A 26,665-nucleotide genomic window follows, 5' to 3' on the forward strand; every position below is an offset into this window, starting at 1 on the left:
CCATGCATCATCTCCTCCCTACTCATGAGTGGGCACGCTGGGTGTTAGCGCCCTTTCCTGATGAACACTGATACATCCTCAGGGTTCTTCTCAACCAGTCCTCCAGGGACTCTCTCCAGGGAGTTAATCAGAGTTGGTATTCCAGATAAATTTTAAATTTGATCCCTCTCTTTGATAGAAGGGGGGCCTAAGATATTCTCGAAATTACCTGTCTTGAAATGAGATTTATCCAAGGTGAGGCTGTACAGTAAGAGTGCGGGCTTTGTCATCACATGACTAGATACTGAGTCCTGGCTCTATCCCGTATTAGTTGAATGGTAGTGAACTGGTCACTTCGTTTCTTCAAGTTTTGGTTTTTTGTTTTGTTTTTTAATCTGTGAAATGGAAAAAGGTCATACCTTTTTCAGAATACTGAGGATTAAATACAACAATTTTTGTAAAGTGCTTAGTAGACTATCTAGCCCAATAGTTCTCAGATTGTTAGTATTAGAACCCATTTATACTGTTAAAGATTATTGGCCAGGCGCAATGGCTCACACCTGTAATCCCAGCACTTTGGGAGGCTGAAGCGGGTGGATCACAAGGTCAGGAGTTCAAGACGAGCCTGGCCAAGATGGTGAAACCCTGTCTCTACTAAAAATACAATAATTAGCCAGGCACGCCGGGCGCGGTGGCTCACACCTGTAATCCCAGCACTTTGGAAGGCCGAGGTGGGCGGATCACGAGGTCAGGTGATCGAGACCATCCTGGCTAACACAGTGAAACACCGTCTCTACTAAAAATACAAAAAATTAGCCGGGTGCGGTGGTGGGCGCCTGTAGCCGCAGCTACTCGGGAGGCTGAGGCAGGAGAATGGCATGAACCTGGGAGGCAGAGCTTGCAGTGAGCCGAGATAGTGCCACTGAACTCCAGCCTGGACGACAGAGCGAGACTCCATCTCAAAAATAATAATAATAATTAGCCGGGCACAGTGGCAGGCGCCTGTAATCCCAGCTACTCGGGAGGCTGAGGCAGGAGAATCGCTTGAACCCAGGTGGCAGAGATTGCAGTGAGCCAAGATTGCGCCACTGCACTCCAGCCTGGGCGACAGAGTGAGACTGCATCTTAAAAAAAGAAAAAAAAAAAAAAAGATTATTGAGGACCCCATAGCATTTTTGTTTATTAAAAATTAAAACTGAAAAATTTTACGAATATGTATTACTTTTAGAAATTATAATAAAACCCCACTGTATATGAACATAGATAGCATATTTTATGAAAAATAATTATTTTCCAAAGACAAGTTAGTGAGTAGCTTATGTGCTTCTGCATTCAACCTGTTGCAATATCACACATCCTGCAGATTCTGGAAAATTCCATGTACACATATGAGTGAATCAGAGTCAAAAAGACAAATAATATTCTAGTAGTAGTTTGATGATGTGCCCAGGAATGACAGCATTTCTAGCCAGAGATTCAAGGAAAAGTTTGCTGGGAAGAGGCATTCCATTCCAAATAAAGAGACCAAGGTTTCTAAAAAGAAGGTCTTTTGCCCTTTTGATTATTTGGAATGTAGACATGATGCTTTGGTTTGTCACAGCTGTTTGGGGACAAGATCGAGAGTAAAAGTCAACACATTCAGGGTGATGGAGCAGAATGACAGGAAGAGCTCTGTTCTTGAGAGCACTGTTGAACAGCTGAACCAGCTCCTACAAGCCTTACCTACCAGCTTTGAACAAAAAAAATTTTTGTTTAAATAGTTTGAGATAGTTTTGGCTGAGTGCGGTGGCTCATGCCTGTAATCCCAGCACTTTGGGAAGCCCAGGCAGGTGGATCACTTGAGATCAGGAGTTTGAGACCAGCCTGGCCAACATGGGGAAACTGCGTCTCTACTAAAAATATGAAAATTAGCCTGGTATGGTGCTGTGTGCCTGTAGTCCCAGCTACTTGGGAGGCTGAGGAGAGTTGCTTGAACCTGGGAAGCGGAGGTTGCACTGAGCCAAGATTGTGCCACTGCACTCCAGCCTGGGTAACAGAGTAAGTGAGACTGTGTCTCAAAAAAATTAAAAAAAAAATAGTTTTGACTTCGTGGACCATCAGAAGGGTAGGGTCTTGGCCCCACCTCCACCCGCAAGACCCTTTGAGTATCATTAGCCATTAATTAGCACCCAATAAATTGTAGTTATTATTGTTATACATGGAATTTTTTTTTTTTTTTTTTGAGACAGAGTTTTGCTCTTGTCGCCCAGGCTGGAGTGCAGTGGCGCAATCTCGGCTTACTGCAACCTCCGCCTCCCGGATTCAAGTGATTCTCCTGCCTCAGCCTCCTGAGTAGCTGGGACTACAGGCACATGCCACCATGCCTGGCTAATTTTTGTATTTTTAGTAGAGACAGGGTTTCACCATGTTAGCCAGGCTGGTCGCAATCTCCTGACCTCATGTCACCTGCCCCAGCCTCCCAAAGTGCCGGTTTTACAGGCATGAGCCACTATGCCCAGCCTATACATGGAAATTTTTACAACCAGCAAGTACTATAGTACTATATAAATATTAGTGATGAGAAGTAAAGGTCATGACTTCAAAGTTTTTTGCGATATACTTAATTGAAGGGTCCCAAATAAGATTGTACTTCAGATGAAGCAAAAGAAACAACAGTGTTTTTCAAATACTAGTAATACATAAATGAATTATTCAAGTTGAAAATGCTCAAGTCTTGCTTTCAGAAATTTAATTAAATATATAACCATAAAACTTTCATTTTTTTCCAGAAGAGAGCCTTTTTCCCCCGTCTAGAGTAATAGATCTTTGTAAAGAGAAAATTCATTACTTACTCTGAAACCACTGATAGAGTTTCTAGGGAGTTATAGTAGCCTCCTATAAAGGTGATATGGCCACATTGTTAACCAGGTTGGGATTCATGACTGACAGGTCAGTCTTGATTTACTGGTTGGAGAGCCTTGACTTAAGCATTTATTACTGTTATAGATACAAAATCCCTCAAAGGGGCTTTTTGAGTTGGGTTTGGGCTGTGAAGACAAAAAGCACACGTGACATGATAACAAGTAACTTACACAAGCTGTCTTAAGATCTCTGGGTAGTTCATATATTTCACATCTTAACAAGATATATGGACATAGTTTAAATTAGCTCTACCTGTACTTTGAGACATAGAACCTCTAATTATATCAATTTTATCCTTTCTTCTTTTTCTTGGGGATGGGTAGGTGTAGATCATGGGGAATTCATATGCTGGGCAACTGAAATCTGCTCGATTTGAGGAAGCTCTCCACAACTCCATAGAAGCCTCCCTCAGATGTAGTAGTGTGGTACCACGGCCAATTTTTTCCCAGCTATACCTGGACCCTGACCAGCATCCTTTCTCATCTGCAGGTAAGTTTCTCAATCACACACATTTCTGGATTCTTTTGTTTTGTTTTGTTTTTTTGAGATGGAGTCTCCGTCTGTTGCCCAGGCCGGAGTGCAGTGGCGTGATCTCGGCTCACTGCAACGTCTGCCTCCTGGGTTCAAGCAATTCTCCTGCCTCAGCCTCCTGAGTAGCTGGGATTACAGGTGCACGCCACCACTCCTGGCTAATTTTTTTTGTATTTTTATTAGAGACAGGATTTCACCATGTTGGTCAGGCTGGTCTTGAACTCCTGACCTCGTGATCCGCCCGCCTGCGCCTCCCAAAGTGCTGGGATTACAGGCATGAGCCACTGCACCCGGCCACTGGACTCCTTTTTTAAAAAGTGGGATTCTTGTTTTAGAAGTGGGGATTCCAAATCTTGGGACCTCTGAGATAAATTGGCTAAATGTTAGAAAATGCTAGACCTTTTTTCTTCAATTATGTCTTTCAGAACTGTGCATTTTTCCATAAGCATCTTTTTATTAAATCTGCTGTGATTTATTTGCTTACCCAGATGTCAAACCCAAGGTGGAGGATCTGGACAAAGATTTGGTAAACCGCTACACTCAAAATGGAAGTCTGGATTTTTCTAACAATCTAACAGTTAATGAAATGGAAGATGATGAAGACGATGAAGAAATGTCTGATTCAAACAGCCCACCAATTCCCTATTCACAAAAACCTGCCCCAGAAGGATCTTGCACTACAGATGGTGGGTTTCAGTTGTGTTTTCTTTTTGCTATTTTGTCTCTAATATTGTCTGACATATTTCTAATTATTACATGAGGTGCTCAAGGCTGGAAACTAGTAATTATCGTATGGAGAGGAATGAGAAATGATTATGCTCTCATTCACATTATCTCCTGTGACTTCACAACAGATGTCTGTAAGAAAGACAAGTATTATCATCCCATCTTAACAGATAAAGAGACTGAAATTCACAGTTGTTGACTTCCCTGAGATGGTCTGTTTAGAATTGCAGAGGCAATTCTAAACCCAGGTCAAGGCTTTTCCAGTATTCCAAGTACTTTCTGCAAGAATGCTACTATTTTAGGACTTTTTTAGTGTTCCCTCTTCGTACTTCTTTCTATTCCCCCCCGCCCCCGGCCCTGCAAACAATCAGAGAGATATTGGAGATTTCATATTTACCGTTTACATTTGTTTTGAACACTCATCCGATATAGAGGATTAAAATATTTTATACATATTATAAATGTAAAAATTTATAGAGGATTAAAATGTGTATATTTTGTTAATCCCTTTTTATTTATTAGGGTCAACCTCCTCTTCCACCAAGGCTTCACACTTTACAAGAAAATCCTAGTATAAAGCATTTCCAGTATTTCATGGTTTTGGTGATATCATAACTTAAATTACACTCTCTTCCCTCCATTTAATAGTTTACTGTGCTATTTTCTGACCATCCCAGCCTAATTAGTTCGTGAATAATACTTTGTCCCGATTAGCCAGAGTATTGTTCTTATACCCAGAATGACTTGGACCTAGGATGATTTCAGTGCATGAAAATTTTGGAGTGGGGGAAATGGGAGAAGAAGAAAAGGGATATAATTTCAGAACATTCCTCTTACAAAGCTTAAAGTGCAAATAATTAGAGAAAAACTAGAGGTTCAAATATGGAAAGTCAGAAAGCCCTGCTTGGGAGTTTTATTTTCTCTTGACTTTTTTTTTTTTTGGACAATGTGATAAACAGTAAAGGAGTCAAAATCCCCTACCTAGGAGATGAGGAAAGCTGAATAATTCTCCTGGTAGCTTCTAAGTGCCCAATTCACTAAAGGTGGCCTCTAGCAATTAGTACTACTGCTCTTTGATTCGGCCCTGCCTGTAGCGCATTATTCCTTATGAATTTGTTTATGATTGCTCAAACTTAATATAATATATATGGATTTATTCATTATTGACATAATACAGGCCTTTAAGCCTGTGGAGGTGTAGGAGGTGACTAGCATTATGTTTCTTCTTACTTGCTTTACGTCCATCTTCATGCCTTTTATTTAATTGAGCTGTCAACTCATTTATCAGGTAACAAAATGGAAGGTGAAATAGTGCTTAAAACGTTGTTGGATTCCCATTGAGAATCTTGTTATGTGTGAGAGTTACATAGAGTAAAAGCTTTAGAGGATAATTTTCAAATATCTAATTTTATACCAAAAAATGGGAGAGAGGTTTCCATTCTTCCTGTGCCCTAGGTATGTTTTTAGTTTGCCTTATAGGGTATCTGGCACTGGTGTTATTTATAAGCAGGTATGGAGAGCTGTTTAGTACCCACCAAGGTATAATAAACTCAGTGATCTAGAGATAGCCAGTATTTCTTAAACTTTAAAACATGAGAATATGAGAGTGTATGGGAAGGGTAATATCATTTTAAAGATAAAGGAGGTGCAGTTTTTTTTAACTGTCTCACTCAAGTTCAAGATTTAGATTCCAAGACAATTCAAAAACACTAGTCCTACACTTAGATTCCTGTATCAGCTACTTTTGGTTCTTATAATTAATGTCCATTTTTTTCCCGTTTTAATTCACCTTGGGGGAAGGCATTTAAAACACAAAGTTTATAATTAATTTGGTAGTTTATAGTTTGTAGATACCTTTTTTTTTATTTGAGACGGAGTCTCACTCTGTTGCCCAGGCTGGAGTGCAGTGGCGCGACCTCAGCTCACTGCAGCCTCCACCTCCCGGGTTCAAGCAGTTCTCTGCCTCAGCCTCACAAGTAGCTGGGATAACAGGTGCCCGCCACCACGCCTGGCTAATTTTTGTATTTTTAGTAGAGATGGGGTTTCACCATCTTGACCAGGCTGGTCTTGAACTCCTGACCTCATGATCCACCCTCCTCGGCTCCCAAAGTGCTGGGATTATAGGCGTGAGCCACTGTGCCTGGCCAGTAGCTTTTTTTTTTTTTTTTTTTTTTTGAGTCCTCAGCCTCCTGAGTAGCTGGGACTACAGGCGCCCGCTAACATGCCTGGCTTCTTTTTTATGTATTTTTAGTAGAGACAGGATTCCACCGTGTTAGCCAGTATGATCTAGATCTCCTGACTTCGTGATCCGCCTGCCTCGGCCTCCCAAAGTGCTAGGATTACAGGCGTGAGCCACCACGCCCAGCCAGTAGCTCTTTCAATTGAACTCATTCTAAGACAGTTTTAAGAGCCTTCTTACTCAAAGGGAGAACAGTTCTGAAATTTTCCTTATGAAAATGGCAGTGAAATAGGGCAATATACTGCCTGAACTTAAATAAGCATACCACCTTCCCTTCATGGGAAATCCTCTATTCACTTAAGGCTCAAAGAAAGGTAAAGCTATTTTTAGAGGCAATTTAGATAAGCAAATACTTAACACCTGATGGGCTGCTGGGGTTTACCATTCAGATGTAAATTTTGGTTGCTAATTTCTTATGTAAATTATCGGAATAGTGTAGGTTCCTACCCTGCTGGGAGGCAGTTGATTGTCCAGAGGGGTAAAGGACAACCAAATTTTAGGCCTCCAAATACTGCTTTGATTACTTTAGTTTGTGTTTATAGCTGGTTCTGTAAACTTTTCCCTGCCCTCTTTTAGTTTACTCTGTAACCTTCCTTCAAGTTGGAGATAACTGGAGAATGCTAATCTGTTTCTGTGAAGTGAAATCTTTGGCTGTTTTCTTAAGGAAATGCAGATGAAGTTTATAAAGAAGACCTGTCTACTATTATTCCTTTTTAAAAAAATTAAAATCATTTGCTCTGGTTTTAGAGCAACATTTCAGTGTTATCTTCAGAAAATGAAATTATTTCAGGGGCAGATTTGTCAAAAAAATTATTTGTATGCCTGTTATCACTAACTTACGTTTCTTTGCTTGTAGAGTATGAACAGGCTTAGATCCTCCCTTAGGATACTCTTAACCAGATCTTCTCGTAGCCTCTAAAAGAAAGATCACATCAGTCCTTTAGAATTATTTAGATGTAATTCAGAATTACCCTGTTGGGGAGTCCTAAGGTTTTGTTTTGTTTTTTCATTTAGTTCAAGCTTTTAACTGAGATTTAATATTTGATGTTTATTAGACTATTAATCAGACATATTTCTAGTAGTGGGAAAATAGAACTACCTATCACACTGGATATTGGGATCCTATGTCTTGAGATAGAATGTTTCATAGATTTTGTTTTTAGCTATCCACTCTTTTTTACAGACATACACAGCTTATTTTCCATCTGAAAAAACTAAATTAAATATTGCTGTTTGCATAATGTTTTTACTCTCGTAGGGATCCCTCATGATATATTTTGTATATCATTAGCTGATCTGAATCCCAGCAATGAGGATTTGGAGGAAATAGTAAATAGATACATACTTTACAGAAATAGACCAGACCCTTGGCAGGCGAACTTATTCTTAGAATAACTACAAACTGAATTCATAAACTTTTGCTTGACTTAATGAGCATTTTTGGCATGGAGTTGATTTCTTCTGGACCCTGTTCCTAGACACAGCCCTGCTGTGCCTTTCTTTCCTATTCTCTTCTTAATTAAATTGTCTGTGTGGCTTGTGTTGGCAAATAGCTACATGGTAAAAGATAAAATAGAACTATTTTATTTTATTTTTGAAGAACAGCTTTAAATTTGTGAAAATTAAGAAAATAGTACAGTTTCCATATATCCCCACACAGTTTGCCCTATTATTAATATCTTAGTATAGGATATTTGCTACAATTAATGAACCAATATTGATACATTTTTATTGATTTTAATAACAACTAAAGTCCACAGTTTATTTGAGTTCCTTGGTTTTTTCCTAATATCCTTTTCCTGTTCCAGTATCCCATCCAGGATACGGCATCAGATTTAATTGTTATGTCTCCTTAGGTTCCTTTTTTTTTTTTTTTGAGACTGAATCTCGCTCTATCGCCCAGGCTGGAGTGCAGTGGTGGTGCGATCTCGGCTCACTGCAAGCTCCGCCTCCCGGGTTCACACCATTCTCCTGCCTCAGCCTCCTGAGTAGCTGGGACTACAGGCGCCCATCACCACGCCCCGCTAATTTTTTGTATTTTTAGTAGAGACGGGGTTTCACCGGTTCCTTTTGACTGTGACAGTTTCTCAGACTTTCCTTGTTTTTGATGACCTTGGCCGTTTGAGGAGTATTAGGCATATTGTAGGAGACCCCCCTATTGGAATTCATTTGATGTTTTTCTCCTTACTAGATTGAGGTTATGGGATCTGGGGAGGAAGATCACAGAGGTAAATTTTTATCTTATTCTTTCAAGGGTACATACTATCAACATGATTTAACACTATTGCTGTTGACCTTGGTCACCTGGCTGAGGGGCTGAAGGAGTGTTATCCCCACTCTCCTTCCACTACATACTGTGGAAGGAATCCCCAGATCACACTTAAGGAGCAGGGAGTTATACTCCACATCCTTGAGGGCAGGCTACGTAAATTATTTGAAATTCTACTGCCTGGGAATTCATCTCTTCTCTCCCATTTATTGATGGGTTCATTCGTTTATTTATGTCATTATGGCCATAAATACCTACATTTATTTTATGTTTATAATCCAATACTAACTTATTTTGTTGCTCAAATTGTTCAGTTTTGGACATTGGGATCTCAGTTGGTTCTCGTGCCACTTTTACAAACCCCCATCATTATGGGGTGAGTTTTTTTTTTTTTTTCATCAAATAGGAATTTTCTCTTTTCACGGGCACAGGAACCTCTTGACTTTTTTTTTTTTTAAGGGAAGGAGGTTAGGCACACACCTCTCATAGAATACAGTAATTGTTTAATAATTATTGCTTTTCTCCTCTAGGTGTCCTCATAAGTGGGAAAACCCTCAAAGATTATAATACTAAAAACTATTTGTGTGGATTGTGTAGTTTTCATTTTGCCACAGAAATTGCTCTGAAATAATCTCTCTTCCCTAGAAAATCCTGCTTTCTTCAGGCCTTCTCAACACTAACTGTGCCTTCTCTACTCTATACCTCTTTAGCCCAGAAACAAAATTGTAACTTTTCCCTCTTAGTCTCCCTTTTGCAATGTATTGCTTGAGAAAGCTCAGCAGAAATGTCAGTCTGTGAGCATGAATTACTTTTGCGGCTTGCCAAAACTTGAATTTTAAGGACTCATTAGCAAGTATGAAATAGGTGAATGCCGACACAGTCAATGGCTGGCAGGGGCTGGTGTATCAAATGATGCTCAGAAATCAATCTGAAAAGGCCACAGGGAAGTCAAGTGATAGGACCCAACAAAAATAGGCAAGGATGAAGTTATAGGAGAGCTCTCCATCAGACTAGAGGAAGGCGAAACAGTATACAGTCACGTGCCAAATAACACCATTTCGGTCAATGACTGACTGCATATATGACATTGGTCCTGTAGGTTCCAAAGCTGAAAAATGTCTGTTGTCTGATGACACTGTAGCCATTGTAAAGTAGTGCAATGCATTACTCATGTGTTTGTGGTGATGCTGATGTAAAGAAACTTACTGCACTGCCAGTCATATAAAAGTATAGCACATACAATTAGGTACACTGCATGATACTAGGTAATAAATGTTATTTTTTATTACCTAGTTATTTTATTATCTATGTTATTTCAGAGTGCACTCCTTCTACTTATTAAAAAAAAAAGTTTACTGTAAAACAGCCTCAGGCAGGTCCTTTAGGAGGTATTCCAGAAGATGGCATTATTATCATAGGAGATGACCCTCCAAGCATGTTTTTGCCCTGAAGACCTTCCAGTAGGACAAGATATGGAGGTGGAAGAGTGATATTGATGATTCTGACCCTGTGTAGGCCTAGGCTAATGTGTGTGTTTGTGCCTTAGTTTTTAACAAAAAAGTTTGTTTGTTTGTTTGTTTGTTTGTTTTTGTTTTTGTTTTTTTTTTTGAGACAGAGTCTCACGCTGTCACCAGGTTGGAGTGCAATGGCGCAATCTCGGCTCACTGCAACCTCCGCCTCCTGGGTTAAAGTGATTCTCCTGCCTCCACCTCCTGAGTAGCTGGGACTACAGGCGCCCACCACCATGCCCAGCTAATTTTTGTATTTTTAGTAGAGATGGGGTTTCACCATATTGGCCAGGATGGTCTCAATCTCTTGACCTTGTGATCCACCCGCCTTGGCCTCCCAAAGTGCTGGGATTACAGGCGTGAGCCACCGCGCCAGGCCAACAAAAAAAGTTTAAAAAGTAAAAAACAAAACAAAACAAAAATTTTAATACAAAAAAGCCTTATAGAATAAGGATATAAGAAAGAAAACGTTTTTATACAGCTATACAAAGTGTTTGTGTTTTAAGTTTTATTATGAATCAGAAGGTTTTTAAAAGTTAAAAAGGTGATAAAGTTAAAAAGTTACAGTAAGCTAAGGTTAATTTATTATTGAAGAAAAAAACATTTCAGTAAATTTAGTGTAGCCTAAGGGTACAGCGTTTACAAAGTGTACAGTAATGTCCTAGGCCTTCACATTCACTCATTACTCACTCACTGACTCACCCAGAGCAACTTCCAGTCCTGCGAGCTCTGTTTTAAGTGACTTACACAGGTGTGTCATTTTTTATCTTTTATATCGTATTTTCACTGTGCCCTTTCTGTGTTTACATATGTTTAGATACACAAATACTTAACCATTGTGTTACAACTGCCTATAGTATTCAGTACAATAGAATGCTATCCAGGTTTGTAGCCTAGGGGCATTAGGCTATACCATCTAGCCTACATGTGTGGTAGGCTGTACCATCTGGGTGTGTGAAAGTACACTCTATGATGTTCACACAACAAAATCGCCTCTTAGAATGCATCCATGTGGTTAAGTGATAAATGACTGTATATGAGTCAGAGAGGTGTTAATGAGGTCAAAGGAGCAGTTAATTAGGAGTTAAGAGACCTGGGTTCTGGATCTACTGTTTCTGGTGGTTGAGTATTGAGGCCTTGGGCCACTTTCTTAGTCTCTTGGGGCCCTTCTTTCATTTACATATTAAAGAGGTTAGAACAGATCTGTGTTCCTCAATCTTTGACTCACAAATGTCTCTTATAATAGTGTGTAATCTTTTGAATTCAGAGATTTAAAAATTAATTCTGTCATTACATGGCATGTGATAAGGACTTGATTTTAAATAGAAAGTAATTTTAGATTGGTTTGTTTGTTTATTTATTTATTTATTTATTTTGAGACAGAGTTTCACTCTTGTTGCCCAGGCTGGAGTGCAGTGGTGCAATCTCGGCTCACTGCAACCTCTGCCTCCTAGGTTCAAGCAATTCTCCTGCCTCAGCCTCCCGAGTGCCTGGGACTACAGGTCCATGCCACCACCCCCAGCTAATGTTTGTATTTTTAGTAGAGACAAAATTTCGCCATGTTGGCCAGGCTGGACTCGAACTCCTGACCTCAGGTGATCCACCCGCCTCAGCCTCCCAAAGTGTTGGGATTACAGGCGTGAGCCATTGCACCTGGCCTACTTAGATCAGTTTATTCACATACTGTTTGATATTCATGCTGTACAAGAAAGATTATCTACAGGGTTAGTACCAGTCTTGAGTGTTGAGTGCATTGAATAAGGTCATCTATATAGTATTTAGCACTGTGCCTGGCTATGGCAAGTGCTCCATAAGTTTTAGCTGCCATCATCATCATCATCAATTCCCAACTTTCAAACCTGTGAGCCCTGTTCCTTAATAGAGGTGGGTGGACACAGCAGATTTTTTTTCCCAATGGGTTCCATGTATCCATAGGCTCCAAAAAATGTTTGTAAACTAAGTAATATGACCGACATATTTAATGACTATTTTCCAAATAAATATAAATGATATTTTGAACAAATGCAGATTCACTTAAAATTGCTAAAGAATTCATAAGTTTTTATATTTTTTCTTAATTCATGAACTTCTAGAGTTAAATTGACTTTTAGAGTTTAAATTGACTTTTATTAATGTTAAAAAGGGATCTATAAGCTTGAAATGATTGAGCCCTGTAGTCTTGATAATTTTATTCTTTCTTCTGTTGACTTTTCCCAATTCTATTAGGCTTGTTTTTGAGGTTTGGTGACCCAAACTATATGGTAAATTTAATATGCCCCACCGCTTCATCCATTTTTTTAAATTTAAATTTTAATTTTTTTTCTTTAAAAAAAATAATTTAGACAGGGTCTTGTTCTGTCGCCCAGGCTGGAGTACAATGGCACAATCCTGGCTCACTGCAACTTCTGCCTCCCTAGCTCAAGGGATGCTCCCATCTTAACCTCCTAGGTAGCTGGGACTACAAGCACTCACCACCAGGCCCAACTAATTTTTGTATTTTTTTGTAGAGATGGGGTTTCGCCCTGTTGCCTAGACTGGTCTTGAACTCCTGGACCCAAGCGATCTGCCTCTTTGGCCTCCCAAAGTGCTGGGATTACAGGCGTGAGCCACTGCACCTCGCCTCATCCAATGTTTTCATGGTGTTTTCTTTTTTATTTCTCATGCCAGTAACTGATAGCATTCAATTATCTGTTGACACTTGGTTAAAGTCATAACATGAATTGATGCTAGGAGAATCTAGCATGGTTTTTCCCTACTTTGTATTGGGCAATGATAATGGTGCTCTCCTTGGGTTTGTGTAGGGAGACGTAGGCATCCTCCTTGCTTCCAAAATTTTCTGAAGTAGCGTTTTTTCCCCTGTTCTTGAGAGCAAGTCTCACGCTGTTGCCCAGGCTGGAGTGCAGTGGTGCGATCTTGGCTCACTGCAACCTCTGCCTCCCTGGTTCAAGTGATTCCCCTGCCTCAGCCTCCCAAGTAGCTGGGATTACACGCATGTGCCACCATGCCTAGCTAATTTGTTGTTGTTGTTGTTTGTTTGTTTTTTGAGACAGAGTCTCGCTCTGTCGCCCAGGCTGGAGTGCAGTGGCGCGATCTGGGCTCACTGCAAGCTCCACCTCTACAGGCGCCTGCCACCATGTCCGGCTAATTTTTTTGTATCTTTAGTAGAGACGGGGTTTCACCATGTTAGCCAAGATGGTCTCAATCTCCTGACCTCATGATCCGCCCGCTTCTGCCTTCCAAAGTGCTGAGATTACAGGTTCGGGTCACTGCGCCCGGCCTTTTTTTGTATTTTTAATAGAGAAGGGTTTCACCATGTTGGCAAGGCTGGACTTGAACCGCAACCTTAAGTGATCCACCCACCTCGGCCTCCGAAAGTGCTGGGATTACAGGTGTGAGCCACTGTGCCCGGCCTGAAATAGCATTTATCATACTTTTATTCAGCCTTTCTCGGTTGCAAATGACAGAAACCCAACTGAAAATGGCTTAGGTAAAATGAAGAAATTACTGAAAGAATTCCAAAGAAAAGGTTTCATGGCCAGACCTTGGGAAAGGCAGATACAGCGGGCTGAGGGATCCAGATACTGCCAGAACAGTCTTTCAGCCTCCTGCCTGTGCTGACGGAGTTCCCTCCCAAGTCAAGAGACAGGGCTGGCACTAAGCAGTCTGAGCCATGCTCTCCTTGGCTCCATGTTCAGATTTTCTAGGGGAAAGGCTTTGATGGGCCTTGTTTATGTCATATGTCCACCCTTGGACCAATCAACTATGGCCAGAAAGTTGGGCTATCAAAGTGGCCCAGTTGGATCAGGTCCTAGCTCCACATCAATTTGGAGTGTCACAACTCCCTGGGGAAGTCATGTGATTAGAGTACAGACGGAATCATTCCCCAGAAGATTTGCAGCAGAACTGTAGCTGTTCCCTATAACACTGTCTGTGATTCTTGGTTCCTTATACATTCTTCCAAATGACTGCAATGTGAGTTCTTGGAGGAAGTTATATTTGGTTCAATTCTGTATCTCCTGGTCTTGGACAGCCTCTGTTGCAAATGTTTGTTTAATAAACAATGAACAGATGAATTCATATAATACATTATGATATACAAAGTGGTTATGTAAGATTTTGTCACATCTTGTCATGTCATGTCATGGTAAAAAGTGAAATGCTCTAACAGTTTTGGCCCGTTCATCTAGGAGTCACCAAATTCTGAGCTTCAGTCTTTTCCTCTGTGAAAATAAAGAGTATCTCTATTCTGACACTGTACCCATCTAGAGAAGTGAATTTGGATTGGAAGTAAAATAATCGTATTACATGCACATAAAAACTACATGGTTTTCAAAGTTTGTTGTGTATTCACCATTGCCCCACTTGTTGACCAGACTCACGCCTGTAATCCCAGCACTTTGTGAGGCCAAGGTGGGTGGATCACGAGGTCAGGAGTTCGAAACCAGCCTGGCCAACATGGGGAAGCTCCATCTCTACTAAAAAAAAAAAAAAAAAAAAAAAAATTAGCCGGGTGTGGTGGCGCACACGCCTGTAATCTCAGCTACTCGGGAGGCTGAGGCAGGAGAATCGCTTGAACCTGGGAGGTGGAGGTTGCAGTAAGCCAAGATCCCACCATTGCACTCCAGCCTGGGCGACAGGGCGAGACTCCATCCCAAAAAAAAAAAAGAAAGAAAAAAAAAAGAAAAAATATGAAGTTGTCGCTTTGGCTGAAGCGAAGCAGATGGAAATATTTCCTTTCAGTGTCTTTTCAGCTTTGTTCAGAGGGCCACACTTGGCAGATTTCTCTTCTGGTTGGAATATAGGGGTATAGGGACTTTAATTTAGTCTGTAATAGTGATTCTCAAAAATAAATCTACTCTCCAAATGAGTGATAAGAAGATATAATCTCACTAAACATTTCACTGTGTCCTTTTTTTTAAACTGGTTTTTAGGTTTTTGTCAAGCAGGAAAGGATTTGCGTTTGGTATCACTGTGTATGGAACAAATTGACATCCCAGCAGGATTCCTCCTGGTGGGGGCCAAGTCTCCCAATCTGCCTGAACACATCCTAGTTTGTGCTGTGGACAAGCGATTTCTACCGGATGATCATGGAAAAAATGCACTTTTAGGTGAGTGTTTCATGCTTATAAAATTCCTTCCAATATGAGGGAGTTAAAATACACATTTATTTAAAACTACTGCAGAATTTTTAAAAATATACCAGAGGATTATTTGGGGATTATATAGTTTAGTTCAATTGTGAGACATTTTTTCTTTTAGTAACTTCTTTTTTTTTTTTTCTTTTTTTCTTTTTTTGAGATGAAGTCTTGCTCCATCGCCCAGGCTGGAGTGCAATGGTGCAGTCTAGGCTCACTGCAACCTCTGCCTCCCAGGTTCAAGTGATTCTCCTGCCTCAGCCTCCCGAGTAGCTGGGACTACAGGTGCATGCCACCACACCCAGCTAATTTTTGTGTTTTTAGTAGAGACAGGGCTTCACCATATTGGCCGGAGTGGTCTTAAACCCCTGACCTCGTGATCTGCCCACCTCGGCCACCCAAAGTGATGGGATTACAGGTGGTAACTTCTTAAACATTTATTTATTTTCTTTCTTTTTTTTTTTTTTTTCTTTTTTTTGAGACAGAGTTTTGCTCTTGTCACCCAGGCTGGAGTGCAGTGGCATGATCTCGGCTCACTGCAACCTCTGCCTCCTGGGTTCAAGCAATCCTCCTGCCTCAGCCTCCCGAGTAGCTGGGATTACAGGCGCCCACCATCACGCCCAGCTACTCTTTGTATTTTTAGTAAAGACAGGGTTTCACCATGTTGGCCAGGCTGGTCTCAAACTCCTGACCTCAGATGATCTGCCTGCCTTGGCCTCCCAAAGTGCTGGAATTACAGGCATGAGCCACCACGCCTGGCCTTTTCATTTTTATTAATTCTCAAAACACTTAGCTTAATTAAATGACTTTTTTGACCAGACATTTTTAAAAAGCATGCAATTTATCAAAAATTAATATTTTATAAAGAAAAGAGAATTCACTCTCTATAGTCACTGATATCAAGTCAGCTCTGATATTGGACCTGATATCAAGTCAACTCAATTATTTATCTGTGGATTATTCACTTTGTAAGTTATTTGTTGTTTTTCCATACCACCCATTCCAATGTCATATAGATAGATATTTCTATCTATACTTGTGTGATGTGATTCTCACTTTATATTTAACATTAGTTCACCCAAAATAACTAGGACTATGTATCTTTATATTTCTATCTATATGATATAAAATGTGAATGACTTTATCTAGAATTATTTTACTTTCTGATATTAGAGTCTGGGCTTTTTCACAACATAGCTTCCCTATATCATAAGAAATAACAGACTTGATTTATTTTATTTTAAATAATTAAAAAGATAAGAGAGCACATGAGATTTGTTGCTTTTCTACTGCTGCCATTTCTCTACTGTTGTTTTTGTTTCTCAGAATTTGTCTTACTATAGATGAAATCATGTTTCAGGCACAAATATCAGTAAAAAGGAAAAAGAATAGAGCAATGAATTCAAATATTGTATTGATCATGATGTGTATTTATTTTTGTAGTTTGATACATTCTTCCTAGTTATATAGTGTCATCAGAAAGTCTAACAATACACTGATCAATAAGTGAGTCTGCACACGCTTTATAGAAGTTCCTTAAATTGTAGTTTAAAGACTTTTCATGGTTCATAGGAAAAGAAATGGTAATTTCCATTTTTTATAAGGCTCTCATAAAAAAAGAACATTTTCGGCCTGGCACGGTGGCTCACGTCTGTAATCCCAGCACTTTGGGAGGTCGAGGTGGGTGGATCATGAGGTCAGGAGATCGAGACCTCTGGCTAACATGGTGAAACCCCGTCTCTACTAAAAAAAACCCCGTCTCTACTAAAAAAAAACCCCGTCTCTACTAAAAAAAACCCCGTCTCTACCAAAAATTAGCCGGGCGTGGTGGTGGGCGCCTGCAGTCCCAGCTACTTGGGAGGCTGAGGCAGGAGAATGGCGTGAACCCGGGAGGCAGAGCTTGCAGTTAGCGGAGATCGCGCCACTGCACTCCAGCCTGGGGGACAGAGCGAGACTCCGTCTCAAAAAAAAAAAAAAAAAAAAATAATAATAATAATAATTAGCTGGGCGTGGTGGCGCTTGTAGTCCCAGCTACTCGGGAGGCTGAGGCAGGAGAATGGCGTGAACCCGGGAGGTGGAGCTTGCAGTGAGCCAAGATGGCGCCCCTGCACTCTAGGCTGGGCGACAGAGTGAGACTCTGTCTCAGAAAAAAAGAAAAAAAACGTTTTCACTTTGTTTAGTGAAATTGAGCAGATGGTTTAATATAGAAGTCTAATGATAAATCTAATAATATGCTGGAGTAAATTAGCAGTGAAGATCCAACTACTCGTTTTTTCATTCAGCAGTATTTATTCAGAATGTACTGTGTGACAGAAATCACACGAGGCTCTTACGTAGGGACACAACAGTTAAAAGACTCAGTCCTGTTCCTCACAGAGCTTACTACCTAGTAGGCTGTAGTAGAACAACTTCAGAAAACTTTTTAGCATTTGAAAAGCATTATCGTCTCATCTAATGATAAACAGTTCAGGTGTGGCTCTGACTGTAGACAATGAAAATCTCTCATAATGCATTTTTTGTTCAATGATTCTTTGTGACTAGAGAATCCTCTTAGAATATGTCATGGAAAAGACACAGAAGACACCATCAGAATAATAGACTTCATAATCCTTAGAAATTAGGAGTGAGACCAAAGACCATGTGCTTTAGAATCAGAACTGTGTTCTAATCCCAGATTTGTCACTTAGTACTTTAAGAACTTCAGCAAGTATTTTAAGAACTTAAAGTCTTAGATTGCTCATGCATATAATGGGGCCATTAACGCCTACCTTGCCGGGTCATAAAGATCAAATGAGATGATGTCCTTAAAGCACCCACCCAGCACAGTGCTTGGGACATAGTATTTGCTCTTCAAATGGCAGTTATTTACTATCGTATTTATTAAATACCCTTACAGACTTGGAACCTTGCTTACTTTCTCTAGCCTTGTAAGTGGACATAATTTTTTACTAACCACTTCTCCATGTAAAAGTGTGGTGCAATAACAAAATGGCAGGTTTTTCTTAAATAAGCACATTGCTGGGATTTTTACATGTTTGATACTCTTGTCCAAAAACTTTCATCCAACATTTCTTACTTAAAGTGGATGATTTTCATATGCATTAAAATATAGTGGAAAAATGTTTAAGCTTCCACTATTCTGGAACCCCTGTGGATTCAAATATCAATTTGTCTAAATTTTTATATAAATTATGCAGATTCCAAAGACCATGGGGGAATTGATTTAAAAATATATTGATCCAGTTGGTAGTGCATGTGCCCCAAATCTACCATGCAATTGGAAGACTTGATTGCCAGAAAAACTAGAAGGTAATTTGGCTGTGAGTGGTGTTATTTTTTGTTTTCAATGACAACAAGAACTTCAAGCAGATAAAATCTCCCTTGAAGGAAGGCTAATGCTGAAGCCATACAGGGTTTTTAAAATGGACTGTAGGATTCTAACTCTTTTATGTTGTTAACTTATCATTAATGTGAAGATTCTCTCCTTTGCAGATTATTCAGACCCATGGCTTTTCTTCCTCTTCACACTCTTGCTTTTCACCTCAGAACAGACAGAGGAAAAGATCAAACTCAACCTCAGTAGTTTGTTAATTCTCACACTAATCTTTTCTAAACCACTTGGACCTATCAGTTAAGCCTCATGTTTTGGCACTGTTCTTGATTATTTTGGCTGAAAGGTTCTTGTAGCTTTTTTCTGTGTTTTGGGTGTGGCATATCTACTTCACAGGTCAGGCAGTTTTCCATGAAGATGCGATGATCAGACCAGAATGTAGTTTCCACAAAGGCAGGGACTTTGTCTGCTTTGTTCAGTGCTAAAAAACCTGGTGCCTGCCACAGTGTCTAGCACATAATAGAGTACAGTATTTGTTGGATGGATGGTTGGATGGTTGGATGGATGGATGGTTGGATGGATGGATGGATGGATGGATGGATGGATAGATGGATGGGTGGGTGGATAGATGGATGGATGGATAACTTTAGTGACCTAGACAGCCACTGGCAACCTTTTTTTGGCAGGGTGGGGCTACTGATTTAAGGTATTGGACAAATAGTCAAATGTTCTCAAATACAATCCATCTCTGAATATATTTTAAGTCATTTATAAAATTATATTGTTTGCATGTCTATAAAGTGGCAGTAATAAGTTGTTAATTCTATGTGATTGACCAGAGGTTATGAATATCTCTTCTTCACCACTGTTTCCCCAGTGTTTAGCAAAATGCCTAGCATATAGGTAGATGCTCAATAAATAGTTGTTGATTGAATCATAACAAATTGGATTTCCCATTTATAAATGCTTTGAATTGATGGTTAGCATTCTGAGATTAGGATGTTGTGAAATATTCTATCTTTAATCCTTGTGGCTTTTCTCTTCTCTATTTATATATCTTTGTTAATTATTAATATATATCAGGTTAGCTTAGGGGTCTGAAAAGAGTGTATCACTTCATCAGTGAATTTGTTTTCTGTTATTTACATATAGAAATATTGCCTTTATACGATATGGAATGCCCTTTCTTATTACAACTTTTTTTTTCCTATTCATCTATATAACAGTAAATGTGTTATGCCCTCATCAGACACAACTAGAAGAACTCACTCTTATTGTCTGCTTTACTCTGTGTATTAAGGGGGATGGAAAAGTTGATTTTCAATTAAAAAAAAAAAAGCATGGCTTTTCATCCTCCCAGTTTTCTGTTTCTTCTTTTTTCCATGTCCCTGTTCCAACCAGGTCACCAAAATTTTTATTTTGTTTGATTTGTCTGAGTGAGGAATTGTTTGGATATTAGATCTAAAGGAATAAGAAGCCAGTATGAATAAACAGGTGTTAGAAAAGGGGAAATAGGAATCTCATGGAACTCCTGTCAGAAAGTATAGCTAGATCTCACAGAAACTAGAAGCTGACAAAGCCCTGAATTTGAACATCTGGCCTGTGCTCTGCTTTCCTCTTCGCAGATCAGCTTCCCTTCATGGTTCTTGGTTCCCGTACCTTAGCTTACATGTGGCTGACATAACCCTAATTCGGATTCCAATTCTCTAAAACCTTACAAATCCAGGGTCCAGTACCACCTGCCTGACTTTTTGTATTTATTTCAAAATTCCAGGAGAGAGATTCTGACTGTCCCAGACTGGGTCAGACGGTGGGCCACAAGCTCACCAGCTGTGGCCATGGAGGCAAGTTCGAGTGGCAGAGAGGGCAGAGAACCAGGGTGAGGACGCAGGTTCTCTAAGGAAAGAGTATGTGGGGAAGAAATAATAGACATTCTAGAACCAAGCTTTTCATTATATTATGTGCTCTATTTCCTTAACCTTAACCATTATCTACTGTATTTATCTACTCTATTTCCTTAATCTTTTAGAGATTAACCTTTCCTTTCCTTTTAGAGCAGCATTTAAATTATTTCCAGTCTTTCACTGTTATAACATAACTCTGCTAAAGAAACATGTACCTGGTTTTTTTCCCTCTGAATTATTTCCTTGAGATTGAGACATTTTTGGGTCAAAGAATGTGAATGTTTCTATGCTGTTTAATACGTAAAAGTATTGTATCAACTTACAAGGCCATTAGTAACATTGGTTTTCCTCACTTCAGGGTTTTCTGGAAATTGTATCGGCTGTGGAGAAAGAGGATTTCGATATTTCACGGAATTTTCCAACCACATTAACTTGAAGCTCACCACTCAGCCAAAGAAGCAGAAGCACTTAAAGTACTACCTAGTCAGAAGCTCCCAGGGTGTACTGTCTAAAGGACCTCTTATCTGCTGGAAAGGTAGTCAATTTCCAGGAAGAAAAGGGGAGGGAATGGAGATTTTACAGTGGTGACAAGTGACCCATACAAGATTCAGAGTTCAGGTGGGATACAGATAAATATCCCAAGTTCAGAAGGATATCCCAAAATTTAAAGCCTTCTGGTAGGTTATTTGACTTGCCCCTTACTAATTTTAACAGAGACAATTCAAGTTTAGGAAAGTGAATGTCTCTGTATTCATCTCTTGGGAAGGGGGTACAGCTCTCAAGGGGAAAAATGGACTCTTTCCAGCTCTTCTGTCCTTTAGAGAGGACCTCAGGGTGACAGCTCCTTGGTTAGATGCCGTTTTTACTCTATTTAATTTCTTTGGAGATTCTCAAACATCTGTATTTTTTCTATTTTAACTAGACCTAAACATACTTAGAATAAACATTAATGTTCTCTTCATAATACCTGGGAAAATACACTATTAAGTTGTCAAAGTGTTATTTCTTATTAATTAGGAAGAACTTAACTTATTTATAGAAATGAATCCAGTTGAAACTTCACATCTTCATGTGCTTGACAGGATTGACAGAAGTTCTCTTCACTGTGCTAAAGAAAAGAAGTATTTAATTATTATTCTATTGATCAGTTTCTTAGGTGCTGAGATTTTTTCTCCATATAATAACTATTTTTAATGTTTTTCCTGACTATGAAAAACAGCATAATATTCCAGATTACAACTGCAGATTTGTTTCTGAGTCCGTCACCTTAATTTCTCTTAGTTATCCTTGAAGTAGCATTATATAGTTCTTTAGGAAATGGGTATAATTCCGAGACAGGTATCATCAGAACTTAACGCTTGTGACCACTGAATCATAAGCTGGTGAATTATAGATAAGTGTTTATCCTATTAAATTACTTTTCTCAGAAAAATCATTTTGAATGTAATGAATCCTAAGAAAAGGATAAAAATAGGATAGGTATCACGTCCCTCCCTTTTAATTCCCTTCTTTAGCCTTGTTTTGGTTGCATAAAATATTTTTAACTTCTTAGTACTCAGTGGCAATTCATCCTTCCTTCCTTCCTTCCTTTCTTCCTTCCTTCCCTTTCCTTCTCTTTTCATTTATCTTTTCTTTCTTTCTTCCTTCCTTTCCTTTACCTTTCCCTTTTTCTTTCTTCCTTTCCCTTTCCTTTCCCTTTCCTTTTCCTTTCCTTTCCCCTTCCTTTCCTTTCTTTTCTTTTCTTTCTTACACGCTCTCACTCTGTTGCCCAGGCTGGACTGCTGTGGCTCAATGCAACCTCTCCCACCCCAGGCTCAAGTGATCCTCTTACCTCAGCCTCACAAGGAGCTGGGACTACAGATACACACCACTGTGCCTGGCTAATTTTTGTGTTTTTTGTAGGGACAGGGTTTCGCCATGTTGCCCAGACTGGTCTCGAACTCTTGAGCTCAAGTCATCTACCCACTTTGGCCTCTCAAAGTGGTAGCATTACAGGCATGAGCCACTATGCCTGGCCTCATTTTCCTAATAAAGAATAACATTTGTGAAAGAAGCCTCACGTTTATAATAGTTGCTATTTTGGAGCTGAAATTATATTTATTTATATAATTTATATATATACACATATAATATCAATATACATATATGCATATATTACCTATTGGAGATATGCTCTTAGGCCAGAATACAATAGCTCTTCATAGCAGGTCATAGCATAGAAGGTTATAGAAAACTGCTTCCAGTCCTTGTATGTATCTCATAAACTTGGAGACACTCTAAAGGACCGTCTGTAATTAACTTCGTCATATAAAATCATTTATATTCCTTTTTCACATGCTACTTTTTGAGACTAATAGGGTAAAATTTGGTTGGAAGTTAACAGTCCCACAGGCTGTCATAGTATTTACTATCTACCTAAATCAGTACAAAGCACTATTAAAATATACCAGAGGCCCATTAATACTGGCTTACTTAAAATGAAGCTTGGCATATCATGATCCGTAACCACTTTGACTATTGGCTGTCTCCTTTAATAAGAACTGAGAATAATATTAATTTGAGCATTTAAAATTTTTCTCTACTGCCTATACATTTTTCTTTGCTTCTGTTTTTGGACCTAAATTAAGGTTGAGAAGAGAATAGGTTATAGGCAGCCTAGACAGACCCTAGGTTACTGTTCTACATTTAAACCAATCCCAGGTAGGATGTTAACTGGTATTGAAAGGCCTATTAGGTTTTCATAAATTACTAATGTTTTAACCTCTGTCTTATCCATAAAACTAGCATGACTATATTGGTTACGAGTATTTTCCCTCTGGGAACTAGTATGTAGGGAACAAAGGTCCAATTTCTTTGAAACCATTTCTTTGTCTTCCAAACAAAAGCATTGTGTTCACTAGTTGAAACATTCTGTTGGAGTCAGGATGGGGAAGGTGATCTCTAATTAAAGTGGCTGCCGCTTAAGGAGCAGCGATTTAATTTAGAGATTTTATGGATTGTGTCCCCATCACCTGTTTTAACAGAGCATTGGTCACTTCATACAATGTGATTTTTACTCTTTTCCAGAATGTAGAAGCCGACAATCCTCTGCTTCTTGCCACTCTATTAAGCCAAGCTCTTCAGTGTCGTCAACTGTGACCCCAGAAAATGGGACAACTAATGGATACAAATCAGGATTCACTCAGACAGGTATGGGATATTTTCTTTTGGCATTTCAAGCATCACATGTATATTTAATGAGCCTTTTTAAAATATATACTTACTGCTGACTGGTTTGAATAGAGATATTTCAAAATAAAGGTATTACTTGAGTTACTATTAGAGTTAGAATTCAGCCTTGAGATGGGTTAATCTGTGGATGACCAGAATCCAAGTCCTCACAGTCCTGACAGCTGGTAGGAAATTTAGCTGGAGCCTAGGACCTCATTCTAGGGGAGACTGACAGTAGGCAATAAGTGGAAATCCAGACATGAGGGGAGTCTGCATCATAGCCATCCAGTGGCAAGTATTAGAGACACAGTCATTAAGACTGGAGTTCCAGGGTAGGGCTCTAACTAAGCCCACAGAACATCATAGGGAGTAGTGCACCATCTGGGATACAAAACAAGGTCCTAAGCTAGGATTGTGGATCACAACGGATGAATCCAGGATCTAGTTTCTAGTGATACAAGAGAGGGACTTGGTTATGAATAACTAGATAAAATCTTAGTGCCTGAAACTAGGTCACAATATCAGAGCAGGATCAGCAGAATGACTGATCGTACTGAGCAGATAAGCTACTAGTCTGAGGCTTCTAAAAATTCCTCCAGTGTAGAGCACCAGCCCAGGCCCTGAGGCCAAGATAAGATTGCAGGTGGAACTTCATGGTTCCAGGTGGCCAAAGGGCTGGAGGGCTTTGCCTGAAAAGATCACTGCAGATAGTATTTGAGAAAATTACTCAAAACCAGCCTTGGTTATATCTTAGGCAAGAAGGAAAGTATTTTAAAAGACTTTGTGAATTTGTTTCAGTTCACTTGTTTTTTGTGGAGTACATTTTACTCGTCTGATACACACACTTCATAGCATATGTACTTTGCCAGTGTTAATCACAAATTGAGAAGAAGGTGGTCTTCATTTGCTACATAGCATACCTCTTTCAAATTAATGTGAAATTCTGATGAGCTGGTCAATTTCTACTTATTTTCAAGATAGAAGTGATTATTAGAATATGTTAGCAGCAGCAGCAGCAATGATAATAAGGCTAACTTTCTTTGGGGCATTTCTTGCTATGTGCCTGTACTCAGCTAAGTCCACCTCTTCCTGGATTGTACAAAGTTTGGCTTTTAAATTGCACGGGAGATTTAGATAGAGGCTCTGATCTAAGAGAATAGACCACTTCTCTTTAGAATAAATGAGAGAACATGATGTCACTAGGTATTCAAGAAAGAAACAAGTTAGCATTTGGCTCTGGCCATTGAAAGCATAGCCTTCATTACATTAATGACACACCTGCATGTCTCTCTTAGAATATCATTTATGTAATTTGATTGATCCCGTGATATGTTATGCTGTGAAATATAATTTTTAAAACCACAGTATTAAAAGCTAAGATTTACTTCATTACAACAAAAACGTATCAAGTGTTTATTTCGTTTTAAGAACCTTATCAGATGCTGTAAGGCAGGGTTTCAGTACTCGACTGATGTCTGCAATGATTTAAAAAACATTCATGGCTGGGCGCAGTGGTTCATGCCTGTAATCCTAGCACTTTGGGAGGCTGGGGTGAGTAGATCACTTGAGGTCAGGAGTTCGAGACTGGCCTGGCCAACATGGCAAAACCCCGTCTCTATCAAATACACAAAAATTAGCTGGGCATGGTGGCATGCGCCTGTAATTCTAGCTATTTGGGAGGCTGAGGCACAGGAATTGCTTGTATCCACGAGGTGGAAGTTGCAATGAGCCGAGATTGTGCCACTGCACTCCAGCCTGGATGATGGAGTGAGACTCTGTTGCAAAAGAAAAAAAACTAATATAAGGGATTAAAGAACAATAAAACAGGCCCAGGCACAGCGGCTCATGCCTGTAATCCCAGCACTTTAGTAGGTAGGCCTAGGCATGTGGATCCCTTGAGCTCAGGAGTTTGAGATCAGACTGGGCAACATAGTGAAACCCCGTCTCTACTAAAAATACAAAAATTAGCTGGGTGCTGTTGCAGTGAGCTGAGATACCACCACAGCACTCTGGCCTGGGCAACAGAGCCAGACCCTGTCTAAAAAAAAAAAAAAAAAGAAAGAAAAAGAACAATAAAACATGTAACCTTTCCTAAGAGGGAGAGGTAGGTATGTAAATAACCAGTTGTACCTGAAAATAATGACAAGATATTAAAATGTTAATAAGAAGTAATACAATTTTAATTCTACCGGAAAATATACTTTGTAAACAAATTTTGCTTTGAAAGAGGAAATCAAGATTCAGGCTTTAGCAAAGGCTTCCCCAGTTGCCATCATGAGACACAGGCCAGGAGCAAGGGGAAGGCACTGACTGACTCACCGTGAACACAGTGGCCAAGTTTTAATGCTCACATTCTTTTGTGTCCCTTGTGAGGATGTAAGTGGTAATTTGACCATGAAAATTAGTTATTAACAATTTCAGATGCAACCCAGAAAATGTAATAAAAGAAAGTGCCTTTATAAGTGATGCTTTGTATCTAAAATTTTTGTATTAATGAATTATGTTTATAGACTTTTCAATAATTTCTTTCTTCTGACACTTGAACATAATGGACTGTGGAAATTTCATGTTGGCATTATGATACCATTGCAAATATTAGCATGTGCAGCACTTCCTTAACTGATGGATTGAGATTCACCTTTCTATAGGAGATTGTTTTCTCCCTAATCTTAATCTGCAGTCAGTGACTGTCTGTAATCAACAGTTTTTAGCCTCAAGTATGGGTACACACATTGTATAGTATTTGAAGAAGAGTTTAATGCACTATTTGCATGCCTTTGTCTTGAGTTCTACCTGCTAAGCTATATATATTCTGTTCTGGCTGGGTTACCACTTATTGCTTGCATATTTTCTCTTAACATTTTCTTCCTTTTTTTTTTTTTTTTTTTTTTTTTTTTGATACGGAGTCTCACTGTGACACCCATGCTGGAGT

At 39.4% G+C, this 26,665-nt stretch overlaps 1 protein-coding gene across 16 annotated transcripts in view; it reads left to right on the forward strand.

Moving 5' to 3' along the window:
- GREB1L (GREB1 like retinoic acid receptor coactivator) overlaps positions 1-26,665 on the forward strand; it is a 282,480-nt gene that overhangs the window by 137,852 nt on the left and 117,963 nt on the right. For all 16 annotated transcript variants that reach the window (XR_010110104.1, XM_063597209.1, XM_057300484.2 and 13 more), the window contains 5 exons: positions 3,204-3,369; positions 3,900-4,097; positions 15,085-15,261; positions 20,882-21,058; positions 23,590-23,712. Coding sequence is in view for 15 of the 16 variants with exons in the window: in XM_063597209.1 (XP_063453279.1) it covers positions 3,213-3,369; positions 3,900-4,097; positions 15,085-15,261; positions 20,882-21,058; positions 23,590-23,712 (832 nt within the window). In the remaining variant the exon portion in view is untranslated. The remainder of the gene's footprint in view (positions 1-3,203; positions 3,370-3,899; positions 4,098-15,084; positions 15,262-20,881; positions 21,059-23,589; positions 23,713-26,665) is intronic.

Source organism: Pan paniscus, chromosome 17 (assembly GCF_029289425.2).
Source record: "Pan paniscus chromosome 17, NHGRI_mPanPan1-v2.0_pri, whole genome shotgun sequence".
NCBI lineage: Eukaryota > Metazoa > Chordata > Mammalia > Primates > Hominidae > Pan > Pan paniscus.